Source organism: Elgaria multicarinata, chromosome 4 (genome assembly GCF_023053635.1).
Source record: "Elgaria multicarinata webbii isolate HBS135686 ecotype San Diego chromosome 4, rElgMul1.1.pri, whole genome shotgun sequence".
In the NCBI taxonomy this organism is placed as follows: domain Eukaryota; kingdom Metazoa; phylum Chordata; class Lepidosauria; order Squamata; family Anguidae; genus Elgaria; species Elgaria multicarinata.
In genome coordinates, this window is record NC_086174.1 from 116,765,740 (window position 1) to 116,781,154 (window position 15,415).

Here is a 15,415-nt window from a genome sequence, read left to right on the forward strand (position 1 = left end):
GGTTTGTGGGGTTTTTTTTTGGTCTGGGCTTATTGTAGGAATCGTCAATTGGAAGGTATCTCAGCTGTAGCACAGCAGTTCCATGAAACATTAGAACCGCTGGTTGAATGGCTAACAACCACTGAGAAGAGGCTTTCCAATTCGGAACCCATTGGTACACAAGCTTCCAAACTTCAGCAGCAAATTTCTCAACATAAAGTAAGGCCTTAATATGCCATTCATTTGGCACTTTTTATTTTACTCGTTCATTAAACAAAATTGGAACCTCACCTACTTACCCCATGCATTTCTTTATCATTGAAGTTATTTTATTTCTGTTGCTCTTTTGTTGTATTCATATTTGGTTATGTGGCTTTGTTTTTTTTCCCTTTTCTTTTCTTTTCCATTTCTTTTTTACTATTTTGAAAACTCCTTTTAGGATTTAGAGGAAGACATCACCGCTCACAATAAAAATGTACAGCAAGCTATTAATATTGGTCAGGCTTTAAAGAAGTTGAGCTCCAGGGAGGATAAAGAAATGGTGCAGGAGAAACTAGATTCTTCAGAAGCCCGATACACTGAGATTCATGAGAAAAGCAGCAGTAGGGCTGAGCTCCTGCAGCAAGCCTATTGTAATGCTCAGATTTTTGGAGAGGATGAAGTTGAATTGATGAATTGGCTGAATGAAATACATGAGAAACTGAGCAAACTGGCAGTCCAAGACTACAATACTGACTTACTAGTGAAACAACAGACTGAGATGCTGGTATTTGCATTTATTTTCTGTTGATTTTATTTTACCATTGTTACCATTATTATTTGCCTTATTTAATATTAGCATGCTTTGTATTTTATTATTTGCATTATCATTACTGAATCCTATATCCTGTTATTTATTTGTTTATTTTAAGCCTTTATTTTTCTCTGCACTTCTAATAAAGAGGGAACACGTGATTGTTTATAAAGTAGAAAGACTTTCAGGTATGACTTCCATTGTTATCAAAAAACAAAACCACCCCTACAATCTCCTAGGTTCTTCAAGAAGAGATTCTGCTCAGAAAGCAAAATGTGGACCAGGCTATACAAAATGGTTTGGAACTTCTCAAGCAAACTACAGGTGAGAGCCTTAAGGAAATGAATAATTTATAGCAACTAAGACAAGTAAAGTAAAAACATTTTTGTACCTGCTGGTTCTTATTAAATCCTTGCTATTTTGAAGATGAATGCTCTAGCCCTCATAATTGCTGGGATAAACAAAATAATTGTACAGTGTGTAATAAAGATTTAGGAAACAGGTAAAAGGTATTGTTCATTGTGAGCAATGTAGCATAGTAGGGTGAGAGCGTAAGCTAAGAACTAGGTGTCCTCAAATCAAATTTCACCTCAGCCATGAATTTGCTGGGTATCCTTAGGTAAGCCACTAACTCTCGGCCTCAGCACTCCATCTGAAATATGGGTATAATACTTTACAGAGATGTTGCAAACACTGAGGTAATATGGGAAGATTCTTGAGTACATTTATCTGGTGCTTCTCCTAAGGGGCACAGTTTAGCTAATGGTAAACACTTTGGAATCGAACTTAGTGCAATGAGATAATTAAAGCATATGCTCAAGTCTCCTTCGATGAAATCAATGAGACTTCAAAATGCCTAACTTTGGTGGATCGTGCCGTTAGGCATATAGAGCCCTACAAGTGCAGATGCCTCGTCTTTGTCATTTATAAGAAGATTGAGAAGATGTGTTCTATACCTTTATCCCGATAAACATAGTTGCACTTTCCATTAAAATCAATGAGACCACATTTTATCAAAACTAAAATAAGTTGCACTGAATTCAGTAGAATGTAAGAGAAACTACCCTTCTTTCACTTGAATATATGTATATATGGGCATTTTGCACTGCATGCATGGACCATTTGTTCTCAAATATAAGAAAAGGAAGTCCCTGCTTTAGTAGTATTACAAGAATTTGAACAGGGGTGCTTGAGAATTTGAGTAGTTCTGGTCAAATTCTTGTGAGCAGAATCAAGAGGAAGGTTGACCACTTTGGTTCCGGTCAAACCTCTCTGCTTCACCCTGCCCCAGGGGCCTCAAAAGGGGCAAGAACAGATAATGGTAGGCAATCCCAGTCCCCAGCAGATCGTCCTTTTCTGATGCGGACTGGACTACATATCCCAGAAACCCAGGCAGGGAATTGCCATTCCACAAGTTATTTCTGTCAAGAAAAAGGAAGGCTTTCCTTCTCTACAATGGAAATGATATGTGGAGCTTTGCTTTCCTCTGGGGATTCTAAACCTATAGCCCCTGTCGCGAGCCTCCACAGGGAAATATGTTCTGCCAGGGACTGGGAGTACTAGCCATAACCTTCCTCTGTCACAAGGTATGTTTGGAGGTTCTTTGGGCAGAGAAAAGTGGCAGTGGAAATGTTTGTAAGGTAAAATGTCGGGGAGGGAACTATAGGGAGCCTTGGAATATTGTCAGTTGGAACACTTGAAAAGTCTCAGCTCCTATTGAGGCAAACAAGAAGGTGGTTGCCTATCCCTGCTTTGAATACATGGGATTCTGGACGCATTTGTAGTTTTCATACTTCCGTAGTTATAAACCCATTTTATTACTTTTGAGTAGCACTTTGCCATTTTTAAACCAACAATAGTTGTATGTGGAATCATCCCACATGCCCCTTTGGATCCCAGCCAGTAAGCTTTAGGAAGTAGTAAATGTCATTGTGCTGCAATGGGTCCTGTGGATACTATGATCCTTATCTGTCTCTTTCCCCCACCTTTTCTTGATGTGGGTGGGAAGAGGGCTAAGTAAAAGAAGGTGGTACTGAACCTCTGTAAACGCAAAAAATGAACTGATTGATTAGTGCACCTATTGCTAAAAGAGAGGCTGTTCCCCCTCCCTCTGCTCCTAGAGCTAGTACTGTGGGAAAGCTGCATTCCAATGGCACACAGCATGTCTGGTTTGTAGACCAACATCTTCTAAATTTTCCAGTCTCTAAATTTATGAACTCTCCAAGATATACATAGTTTGAGGCTGGTAAGGAGGGAGGGAGGGAGGAGATGGGGAGGTGTATTTCAGAATTAGAACTTCTACTGTTCACTGAAAGGTATAGTGAACATTGCAGTTTTCATTTTGGCTTTTATTCTTTGTGTATCAGGGACTGTTTGAGAAAGGTCATTCAAAGATAAAAATGTGTATTCTCACTTGTAATTAGCTCCTTCAACTGATGGATCCCCTGGTTTATTTTAATGGAATAAATCAGGCCTAGGAAAGTTGTGGCCCTCCAGATATTGTTAGACTACAATTCCCATCATCCCTGACCATTGGGCCTTGGCTTTCTGGGATTCAGGGATTCCAGTTGGAGCCCAACAACAACTGGAGGATCACAATGCCCCACCTCAGGATTAAATGTTTATTAAATTTAAATTAATTTGCATATTACAAAATCTCAATATCAGTGTCTTTTTGAAGACAATGAAGGAAGGACATAGATTTTAAAAATAAAATCTATTTGTTATTTGTTTAGTAAACCAAAGCTGCCATTTAGTGTTAAAAGGAAAGGTTCTAAAGGTCTAGATGTTACCAGTGAATTCTCATGAGCACAGACATTCTTTGGAGCAGGCTACATCCTAAGTAATGAAGAAGGTGCTCTTCTTGACACTCTGCCCTCAGATGGCACAAGTAAGGGCTTCAGGAGGAACCAGTTCCTCAACAAGCTCACTGCAACCTGCTCAGGAATGTTTAGGCTTCTTGGTTGTACTGATGAAATGGTATGAACCAGGATTTAAACTCTAAAGATCAAGATCTTGATTGTCCCTGACTTGACCCAGATCTATTTTGGACCATAGTAAATTCAAGCCCAGTCTTAAATAGATCTAGGAAATCTACACCCCCATATCTACCTGACTTACAGTAATGCCAAAATGGTTTCAAAAGTAAACAAAAATAAACTAGAGAGTTTTGACTTTTGGGAGGTATAAAAACGCAAATAAATAAATAAAATATGTAAGTTCAAATCCCAACAGCATTATGGGAAAACCTGAGTGAACATGTTTAAAAGGGGTGCACAACCTTGCTGGCCCCAAGGGCCACATGTGATTTTGGGTGAAGGGCACACACAAGCACATCTGTATCAGGATCTCTGGGGAAGAGAGTGGAGAGTACAGGCAGGAGGGGCTATGGCAGTATTCGTGGGGTCATGGGCCCCCATTGGATGCACAGTAAAGGTCTTGGGGTGAGCACATGTGGCACTCAGGCCACAGTGTGCACCCCTGATGTATAGGGTTGGGCTATAACTTATATTATTTACTTAGGTAAAAGTACTAAATATATATGCCCCAAGGAGCAAACATGAAAGAGTTTCTCATAGTAGCCCATGAGGAGGGCAATACTAGCTGCATGAATGTTTTCAGCCACTGACACATCATGAAGATAACAAAGCGCATTGTAGTTTAACCTAGTGCATCCTTTAACATCTGTATGTATGCCTGTGATTTCACAGCTGGAAAGTTGATGTTCACCTGAATATATGTGGCAGAACAAGAGAACTAATATTTTGAAGTAATAGGTGCAATGACAGACAACCCAACTTGAGGCGAGGCCTTTAGTATGCAACACTGGCTTAAAGACTCTTAGGGCACAATCCTATGCAGGTTTAGACAGAGGAAAGACCTATCTAAACATGCATAGGATTGCACCCTTAAACTTTTAAAAGGGATGGTGACTTTATTAAAAGCAGCCTTTTCTGAACTGTCCAGAGTATGTGTTGTAGGTCCCATTGCATTGAATGTCCCCATGTACTTAATGGGACTTCCACAGAACTAGTTCCTTGTGCACTGTATATGATACCATTAAAGGTTCTCAGGGCAAGAAAGAACATTTTTTAAGGAAATGAGAACTATGGGATTTGCATTATACCTTACATTATTCTCTTGTTGACTGATGCCAAATTAACATTCCCCCCAAAAATGAAGCTAGAGCATTGGTCCAGATCACAGCATATACAGATTTTGAGGTGATCAGAAATAATCCTGAACCAGAGACCTGTGTCTGTTGAGATGTGCTCATAGATCAGGGGAAGTGGGATCCTCATTCCTTTTAAATGCATGAAACTGATCAGCAAATGCAAAGGAATGTTGATGTTTATCAGGTCCTTCCATTGGAATGAATGGGGAATCAGCAAACTTGCATGTACACAACAAAGTTTCCATAATTGGATGATGGATTGGGGGGAACGTTTGTTTTCCTTCACCTGTGAAGGAAGAAAAGAAAAACATCTTAATTGCTCTGGAACATGTTTTTATTTGTGCAATAATATCCCTTTCAAATTACAGGCGATGAAGTTGTCATAATTCAAGATAAATTGGAAGGCATTAAAGCAAGGTACAAGGACATCACTAAGCTGAGTTCTGATGTGTCCAAGACTTTAGAACAGGCTCTACAGCTTTCAGGCCAGCTGCAATCCACTCACGAGGAACTCTGCACTTGGCTTGACAAAGTTGAGGTAGAATTACTTTCATATGACGCTCAGGTCCCTAACGGCAAAGAGTTAAATCAAGCACAAGAAAGACAAAAGGTGAGTATAAATACCAAAGACAAGATGTTCATATCTTCAACATATTTAGCAATATTTCACAGATTTACCGTGTAGGAGGTTTTACTACTTAAGTAGTATAATATGGTGATTTCTAGATGATGTTCTGCAAAAAGAAAGAAAGAAAGAAATCACACTGTAAAGGTTCTGTGACTGTGATTAAAACAAGGCACAGAATTTCTTTCTAAGCAGTCATTTATGAGAGTGACAATCTGTTCTTAAGTATGTTCATTGGGAAGTCCATCCCAATGTGTTTAAAGGTGCTTACTCTCAAGTACGTGCATAGGATTACAGCACGAAACTGAATTTGGAGTTCTAACCCTATTTAGCCCTAAATTTACTGGGTGATTTGTGGGCAAGTCATACTTTCTCAGCCTAACCTACCCTCTAGGGTTATGGTGATGATAACATGGGATAATCCATGTGTTCTGTCCTCACCTTATTGGTAGGACACTAATGCAAATGTTTTAAAAAATCATTTGCTTCCTCTCTATATAGCTAGTCCTTAGGTTCCATCACACTGTAGCATGACCAATAAATAGTTTCTAGGGTGAAGGTGTGCTGATGAAAGGATGGGGCTATGCAGAAAAGGGCTTCCATTGATTTCTATGGGACAAAGTAGAAAGGTTTTGAGATGCAGTTTGGGGCGGTGTGTGTGTGTGTCTGAGACATGCAGTAACCATAAGCAAGTTTATGTATTCGAATAGTGTCCCTAAGTGTTCTCCTTTACTTTCTACTTCTTCTTGTCATTCACTCCTAATGGGGAAAGGTAAAGCTCCCCATGACAATGCTTGACTTGGCTCCCAGTAACAGAGATCCCATGGGGGAGGGGGTGCACCATGTATTTCTGTGCTGATTGCACCCCTCCCCCAGGAATCCCTCACCCAGGAATACTTGCCTACCCTACATACACTCCAATCATCATAACAATGAGCATTTTGCTATATTAAAATAAACCCAGGAGAAGGCCTGTATTTAAAATACAGTAATTAATTAGTTTACTAAAATATATCGATTTGCAAAAAGCGGTTAGTAGCACTGATTAATATCAGCCTGTTCATATCTGTGAAAGTATTAAGCTGGAGCACCATTCAGGGAAGGCAGGAAGGGACATTGCTGTTCCCCAAGAAGGTGCCTGCAGGGTCAGACTAGAAGTCCATGTAGATCAACATCCTGTCACCCAGATTGGCCAGTAAGGAAGCTCATAAGCAGGCTTAAAGGCATTAGCTTTCTCCTGCTCTTCAGGAGCACTACCGTATTTCTTCGATTCTAAGACGCACTTTCCCCCCATATAAACATCTCTAAAAATGGGGTGTGTCTTAGAATCACAGGTGCGTTTTATTATTTCTTAGAATCAAAGCTTTTTTTCTGTTGGCAGTACTGAAATTAGTGCGCATCTTACAATCGATGGCGTCTTAGAATCGAAGAAATACAGTAATATTTCTGGCCACCTCGCTGTTCTACACAATATTATTAAGAAATAGATGATGGACCCATGTATTACACATGCAACATTCCTTTGCTTGAGAAACAAGCACTCTTTGAGCTGTGTTGATGACACTCTTGTAACTATTATGATGTATTAAAATGGCAACCACAATAAATGTGCTGAAACATATTATTTTCATCTTTCATTTGCCCAATGGCAGGCCATGGCACCCTGGCATTAAATATGCACGTCATGGTGTGATCCTGTACATATCTACTCAGAACTACGTCCCACTGAGTTCAGTGGGGCGTTCTCCCATGTAACTGTGTTTGGGATTGCAGCCTTAAGAAACTATTTTATAAGAAATATTAATCTAGATATAAACAATGTGTATGCAGTTTGAACTTCTAAATATTTGCTTGTAAGAAAGACATTAGATTTCTTCCTGTTGCTTGCTTGATTAATGACTGGCCACTGTATTCTTTTCCAAAGAATGGGAGTTTGCCCTGCAGATTGCAGGAATGGATTTAAATTGTATTTTGTCCATATTTCCCTTCAGGAACCACCTGCTCTCTGCCAAATGACTTGCAATAACAAAAGTAAAGGTAATTGAGCTGAAAACAAGAGTGCCATTTACAGCCTTGGTTTGCAATAAAACATTCCAGCTCTTTATTCTTAGATTAACTGAAAAAAAATTGAAGAGGGAAAAACACATGCCAAGTGGAACTGTTGAGTTGTACATATTTTGTTTCTGTGCCAATGTGTTTATTTTAAACGTGTTTATTTAAATGTTCTTTTTTTAGGAACTGAAAAAAGAAGCAAAGGACAATAAAAGCTTATTGGATACCCTCAATGAAGTCAGCAGTGCTTTGCTGGAACTGGTGCCATGGAGAGCAAGGGAAGGAATAGACAAAATGGTTACAGAAGACAATGAACGGTACAGATCAGTGAGTGACAACATAACTCAGAAAGTGGAAGAAATTGATGCTGCTATTTTGAAATCACAGCAGGTAAAATCATCATCATCCTGCTTTTCATTCTATATGTGACATGGAAAACAAATGTATATGCCTGGGAATCTGTACCAGGAGGAGAGGTTGCCATTCATATTAGTAGTATACATTTGCTATGCTCATGTGAGAACTAGGCCCAACCTTGAGAAAAGCTTGGTCATAGTTTTCAAACATGAATCCCAGACCAAAGCAAATCCAGTTATTGTTGTAGCCATCTGTCTTTTGGTTCACACAGAAATTACAGATCAGCCTCATACTGAGAGGCATTATGAGTGGCAACATGCAGGGAGCTCAGTAGGAAATTCACTAGAGAAAGAATTGTAAACTCAAACCCATAACTTTTGCCATTTATGCTGCTATGTAGGTCAAATATCAGCTTGTGTAACCGGATGCTTGAAGTTAAAGATGCTCACAATGGCTAATGGATGCAGTTTCTCAGGAAAGACAAATGCTATGTGCAGTGGTGACCAGCATTAAAATAGGCTTACACTCCACATCAGCATTTTGTTGGCCGGGGGTGGGGGTGAGGTGTTGTGTGTGTAACATCTAATTTGTTTTCCCTCTAATTTAGTATGACTCAATTCATATGCGTCTCTTTAAAAACAGAACGTTCAGGCCAAACGTACCTTCTCTGATTATAAATGTGAGATGACAACAAATGTTTGTGGCCTGTTTCAAACAGATTAAACAGTGTGATAAAGAATTATTCATGAAAAAATGTTGAGAAACCTCAGACCACATAACTTACTTTGCAACCATGTTTCATAATTAAAGGATAAGATTTTAAATTTCACCGTAAGTTGAAAGTGTTATACGAATAGTGTACAACAGTGAGTCTGTACCACAAACACGTGGGCTCACTCTCTTTGGTCCCTCCCCCGGCAGAGAAAGGTGTTTTTATTCAAGCAGGCCTTTGGCATGTAAGCTGGTCTCTTGGCTGAGTGCTGTTCTTTTAATGTTGCTTTTTAATTGTTTAATTTGCTTTATGTTTGTTTTAATTTTGTTTGTAATTTAAATGTTGTCTTTTATTGTTGTTAGCTGCCTTGAGTGCCATTTCGTGGTAGAAAGGCTGGGTATAAATCACATGAATAAATAACTAAATTGGTAAATCAGTGAAGAGATATGCATTCTCCTGCCAGGCCTTGTAGATTGTCAATTCAACAAAATGAGTTTTTTCTCTGACCATTCAGATGTGGAGTAGAATAAAAAAATAAATTAAGGGTTGGAGAAAAACTCCTTTTGTTTGATTAATAAGAAATAAATAAATAAATAAAAATTAACTTTCTCAAATTGCTTAAGAGTATGGTGATAAAATAATATTTTTGAGTTGACTATATCTCTTTGTCAAGTCTGTTGAGGAATTTTGTTCAAAGATTGCCTATGCTTCTGCCAACATAAATTAGTCCAGTTAAAGAGAGAAAGATTTTATCTCTCATCTTTTTGGGATGTCATATCCATTGGAACTTGTTACATGTATTTATGATATAATTGTGTGTTTAAGCAAAGCCATTTAAGTACTGTGCTTTATTAGCATGGTATCGCAGAGGCACTGTACCAGCCTGGGCAACTTGGAGGTGGAGGTCGAGGGGACATTTTTCCAATCCCCAGGTTCTCCCTGTGGGGCTGGGCCACCAAATTTAGTGCCACAGCAGGGGAAAACAACAACAGTTGGCCACCAGAATTTGGCAACAAATCACTAGGCAGTCTTGGAGAACCTCGTGTGTCAAAGCTGTTTAAGAGGACAGGGAGTGGCTACAGCTAGACTGTATGTTGCTCCTCCCTACTCTATACCAGAGCTCTGAAATTCAATTGAGAATGGTCTGGAAAGCAGTGAAGAAGAAACAAAGGGAATGTGTACACCAGGAGAGGGAAGGGGAAGGATCTCATGATATGCTGATCTGAGGTCCTTCCCCTGGGTTCACAGACGGCATGTGACGTCCAGGGAGGAAGGAGGACATCATGTGCACCATTTCTTTAAAGAACATAGGAGCTAGAGCTCACCTGTGCTCCAGCAAAAAAGTACGTTTTTTGTTTTTAAAAAGCCCCAACCCCACTCCCCCACCCCACCCCTGATGGCCCTGGATTCCCCCTGCCCTGGCTCCTTCCCTTTGATTTATTTATTTATTTATTTATTTATTTATTACATTTTTATACCGCCCAATAGCCGAAGCTCTCTGGGCGGTTCACAATGACCCCCGCTACTCACGGAGAGGAGAGAAGAAGCCAGGGTGGGCAACCACACCACCCGCAGTCCTCGGGATTGTCCCGGGACTGTGGGAAAAACTGCAAAAAAAGGGAATGGTAATATCCCAGGGAGATGGAGGGATCATCCCTCCCTGCTCCCGGGATCCTGGACGCACAGGGATGATCCCCGGGATATCGTCTGGTCTAGACATGCCCAAAGTTGAGGGGAGGAACATTTTCATCTGCCATTAGCCCCATGTAGGGCTGCACTTGCTGTTCCCCGAGCAACATAATCCCCACCGGCCTACTCCATGTTGCAGGGGGAAGTCTGAAGATGGCAGCCTGCTCTATATGTATAGACTCCCCCCACGATCTAGAACAGTGCACAAGTCTACTTGCATACAGGAAGTTTCCCATTTCAAACCTTTCCCTCAATATGCGTATAGCAGGCAGGCAGGCAGGCAGTTGCAATGGGGGGATGCAACAGCAGTAGCAGGTTCAGCAGACATGGCCTTGCTCTTTTCCCCCATGTGAGTATGATTGCATGGAGGAGAATGCCTATTATGTTCTCAGAATCATATTTGAAAGGAAACCCCCCCCCCCCAGTGGTCTTTGGAAGGACAAGGTTTTTAGAAACACTTTGCATCCTGGGACCCTCATTTGGTCCATTAGATATGGAATCTATAGCTATCCATGGTTTGTGTAGTTACAGTTGGAATGCCATTCTGTGTGTCAAGACTGAGGAGCAATCCCTGCTCTGTTACCTATTGATTTTAACGGTACTGATAGAGATTAACTCAAAATAATCACTGCACTGAGGCAGGAAAAAATAATAATCTTAAAGATGGACAAGAGCAAGTGAGATGCTTGAGGAAAAAATGGCATTAATATTACCTTTGATGTTTTTAAGAATTTGGATAGTGATTTTTGGTAGGAATATAAAGTATAATGTGGCTCTGACATTTTCTGCCTCCTCTTTGTAATGCTTCTGAAATAAGATGGTTTTAATATACTCCTCAGTGTCACTGAGAGCCCTGGAATTTAATAAAATAAAAATAAACTTTCCAGGGATTATACGAAGCTGTCTTATATTCAATCTGACCAATGAGCCACCTAGCCGAGAACTATTCTCTGGCTTGCACTAATCCTAGCTGTGCTGCTGACCTAGAAGTCATTATTCTTCAACAAAATACCTTCAAAGAAGACTTCAGCATGCAACTGCTGAACTAAAATTCATCAGCAACTTCAATTCTATTTGTTTCAAGACCAAGCTTTTCTCTCCCATTACAGGTGTTATATCGACATAACAAAGAGAAGATGGTTATATTAAGGCAAATTACTGCTGTTGTGAATGGTCCCTGGACTTATTTTCTATAGTTTTGAGCTTAGAAATATTACAAACTCTTGCATCCATGGATTTCGGGCCCCACTGGCTGAGTTCACACAACACGCTAATCTAGCATGGGTTAGCGTGCTGTCTGAATGCAGGGCATTCTCCACAGGGTGTTTTATTTTTCTTGAACGAGCCACCTTGAGAACCCATGGCTTGTGGGAAATGCGCTGCATTCAGACAACTCAGTAACCCATGGTTCAACAACAACCTATCCTGGGTGGGTTGGAGTGTTGTCTGAACCCAGCTGCATTCAGACAACACGATAACCCATCCTGCAGAAAATGCAATGCGTTCTGACAACACAATAACCCATTTTTCAACAGCAACCCACCCTGGGTCGGTTAATGTGTTGTGTGAAGCCAGTCCCTGTTTAGTACCCTTCCCCTATACCTGTGTGTGCATGATACATACCAACTGAGGTTTACACCATGCATCTGATGAAGTGGGTTCTCGTGCACAAAAGCTTATGCCACAATAAATCTGTTAATCTTTGAAATGAGACAAGACTCTTTTGTGTTTGCTGTAATAGATTAAAATGCCTGTCCCTCTGGAATTGGTCTGAAGTCATTTTTTCAGTATCTCAGATGGAGGCCTATACCACAGCCCTGATATCTGAGGTCCCATAAATAGGGATTGAACTCAGGGCTTTGTGGACAGTACAGTCAACAACTGTGATCCCCATTTCTTTTAAAATGGCTTTTGCCAAGTATTCTTTTTCCTTTAAAACGAACGCACGCATTTGATGAAATTATCTTGATTAATTGCTGTTCTACTTTTTGTATCATTTCTTTAGTTTGATCAAGCAGCTGATGCTGAATTAGCCTGGGTGGACAAAACAGAGAAGAAACTGATGTCTCTGGCTGATATTAGGCTTGAACGTGAACAGACCACTGCTCAACTACAAGTTCAAAAGGTAAAGAAATGTGATTCCATCTGTCACGTTGTTAATCAATGACGGTTACGTTTTCTGCTAAGATTTAATTTTCGGCCCATTATAGTGCATGCTTTTGCTCTACATCCTCGTTTTCTTAATATCAGACTATTTTATTATGCAATTAGGCATTCACCATGGAGATTTTGAAACACAAGGATACGATAGAAGAACTTGTAGCATCTGGGGATGAGATTATGAAGACATGCACGGAAGAGGAGAAACAAGCCATGAAGGTAATAAGGCCTTGCTTGCCATTGCTGAGCAATTACTTTGAATGTCTTTGTATGCAAGTAATTCCCAGACCATGTGCTGGAGCCCACTGAGGGGCTGCAAGAGGGACTGACGTGTACATTGAAAAATTAAGCTGTTGTCTGCATCTGGCACTCTATGCCTACAGGAGAAGCTCCTTGCAACACTGACTGTCTCCACCTCAATCTCTGCCATTGTATGGGGGGGTTGTTGTTGTTGTTGTTATAGTTACAGAGGGAATCCTGGATGCATTGTGCTATAGCTGACAGACATCGGGGAATCCCAGAAACAATATCATTTCCCAGCAGCTGTTGTGTATAGGTAGTAAGCCTATATACATCAGTTGCTGGGGAACATGGGTGGGAGGTGCTGTTGCACCTTGTGCTGCTTTGTTGGTCGCTGGCCGACAGCCTTGCTGGTCCTGCACTCTGTGTGAACAGAGTTCAGGACTAGATGGACCCTCGGTCTGATCCAGCATTGACTCTTCTGATGTTCCCAGAAAGCATGGTCCCATCCTTGAGCCCTAGGCTTCTTGTTTTAATCTTCTCAGAAATTCTGCCCCAAGTATACTTGGGAAAAATTGGTCTATATACAGCTAATAACCCCAGTTTTCATTTCTGCATTTAAGACTGTTTACCTAACTAAATGAAGGAATAAAAAGAGATGTTCTTAGGGAATACCTTCCCTTGGATTGGTCCAGTTTTGTCAATACATCTGACATTTTCCAGCAAGCATTTTCCATTAAGAAACTCTCCTCCCTATTCTTGAACTTGCTTCAAGCATTGGTCCCAAACATAATTTATGCATTTATTATTTGTTGCATTTCTATCCTGCCTTTCCTCCAAGGAGACAAAGGTGATGTCTTTTCTCTGTACATTCTTGTCGACTTCCTATTTGAGCACTCCTGGCACAGAACGTCCATACTTTATTCCCTTCTGTGCAACATTTTGAACCCAGCTCCTCCTGCTTATGGCCCTCAAAGAACCAGTCAGTCTGAGAAGGAGAGGGAATGGAATACATTGGACTGCACCAAGTTGATTTATGTACATGATTGTTATTAATGATTGTGGTGGCAGTGGTGAGCGGGCTAGGTTCCTGTTAGTTTACCAACAACTATTTAGTCTTTGAATTTATTCTTTCAGAATTGGCTCCAGGGTTTTCTCCCACTAGCAGGAATGCTTGCTGAGCATATTTGCATTTAGGGCGCCCAGCCGGTGGAAGGGGAAAGAGGTGATTTTCACCAATTCCTCCTTCAACCCCCGCTCCACTTTCCACAGTACTCTGGGGGATCTCCCAACCTCCCAGAGCAGATTTGCGGGGGAGGTGTAGGGGCTGCAGGGGGAGAGTGGAAGCAGTGAACGTTTCCTCCTCCCTGGTTCCACCAGCAGAAATGCTCTGAGTTGTATGAACAAAAGGAGCCCTAGATTGAAGCCAGGATATTCCAGGTGAGTTTTCCAGACCCAGTAACAGTTAGAATATATAGTCTTTCCTTCGGACAGACTGTCTTCTATCTGTGCTATCTGCTATCCAGGGTTCATCATCATCTTTCCGTAACTTCTGGATGAGCATAATTCCTGGTTGAGCTTTTGTTTAGCCATTTTTGCCTACTTGCTAGACGTTTACTTTATGTTCATTCAAATGAAGTTAACTAATACACACATGCGCGCGCACACACAAGTTTTTATATACTTGAATGTCGTCACATGTATCTCTGTCTGAATAGTTTGGATATTGTGCATGCGAATAGGTATGATGCATACATACGGCGGTATCTGTTTTGACAAATGGGGTGCAAGCATTTACACCATTCTCACTATGAACAAAAATTCAGATTAGTGTGGTTTCATGTATGATGGCGGAACGTTTTATAACTGGAAATCTTGCAGATGCCTTCAAACAGTTGATAATCACTGTAGTTTGTTGACTGTTTCCTTAATAGAAAAAACTGGAGAGCCTCTTCCAGAAATATGACCTGCTCTGTCAAATGAACTCTAAGAGGAACCTACAGCTAGAACGGGCACAGTCTCTAGTTAGCCAGTTTTGGGAGACTTATGAAGAGATCTGGCCTTGGTTAACCGAAACAGAAGTGGTCATCTCACAGCTTCCAGCACCAGCTCTTGAATATGAAACTCTAAAGCAGCAGCAAGAAGAACACCGGGTAAGCTTGCAAGCATCTTATAAAATACCAGTGATCTCAAAAGTCAACTGAAATGCAGTCCTCACTTTAAAATGTCAGAATGATCAAACCGGACTGCTCAGGTTTTCCATGTTTTTACTCTGTCTGTCTCTCCCTCCCTTCCTCCCTCCTTCTGAAAAACACACACCCAATGTTATTATATAAAATTGCAATACATCCTTCGTTTGAGATTATTCCTCGTGAGGCCAGAGGAACCAGGACCTGATAACCTTTTGGGCCCTCCAGAATAGTTTAGGGGTTGATAGTGTTTAACAATAACCAAACATTAGTGTTTATCCTTTCTGTGTTTTCAAGCAGAAACTGGCGACAAACAAGAGTTAAAGTACTTAGAAGTGCATTCTAAAAGTTTACTGTTAGAATCAGTGTTCTGGCCAACCAAGATACTTAAAAGGATGAAGTCTGGAAACTGTAGGCAGAGAACAGAATAACACAAGACAACTAG

General features: G+C 40.7%; 1 protein-coding gene across 11 annotated transcripts in view; it reads left to right on the top strand.

Annotated features, from left to right (window-relative positions):
• DST (dystonin) overlaps positions 1 to 15,415 on the top strand; it is a 391,150-nt gene that overhangs the window by 313,857 nt on the left and 61,878 nt on the right. For 10 of the 11 annotated variants that reach the window (XM_063125032.1, XM_063125037.1, XM_063125036.1 and 7 more), the window contains 8 exons: positions 39 to 198; positions 419 to 745; positions 1,012 to 1,096; positions 5,315 to 5,556; positions 7,807 to 8,013; positions 12,387 to 12,506; positions 12,653 to 12,760; positions 14,716 to 14,934. In XM_063125032.1, the coding sequence (XP_062981102.1) occupies positions 39 to 198; positions 419 to 745; positions 1,012 to 1,096; positions 5,315 to 5,556; positions 7,807 to 8,013; positions 12,387 to 12,506; positions 12,653 to 12,760; positions 14,716 to 14,934 (1,468 nt within the window). The remainder of the gene's footprint in view (positions 1 to 38; positions 199 to 418; positions 746 to 1,011; positions 1,097 to 5,314; positions 5,557 to 7,806; positions 8,014 to 12,386; positions 12,507 to 12,652; positions 12,761 to 14,715; positions 14,935 to 15,415) is intronic. The other variant, XM_063125042.1, reaches the window with a different exon arrangement.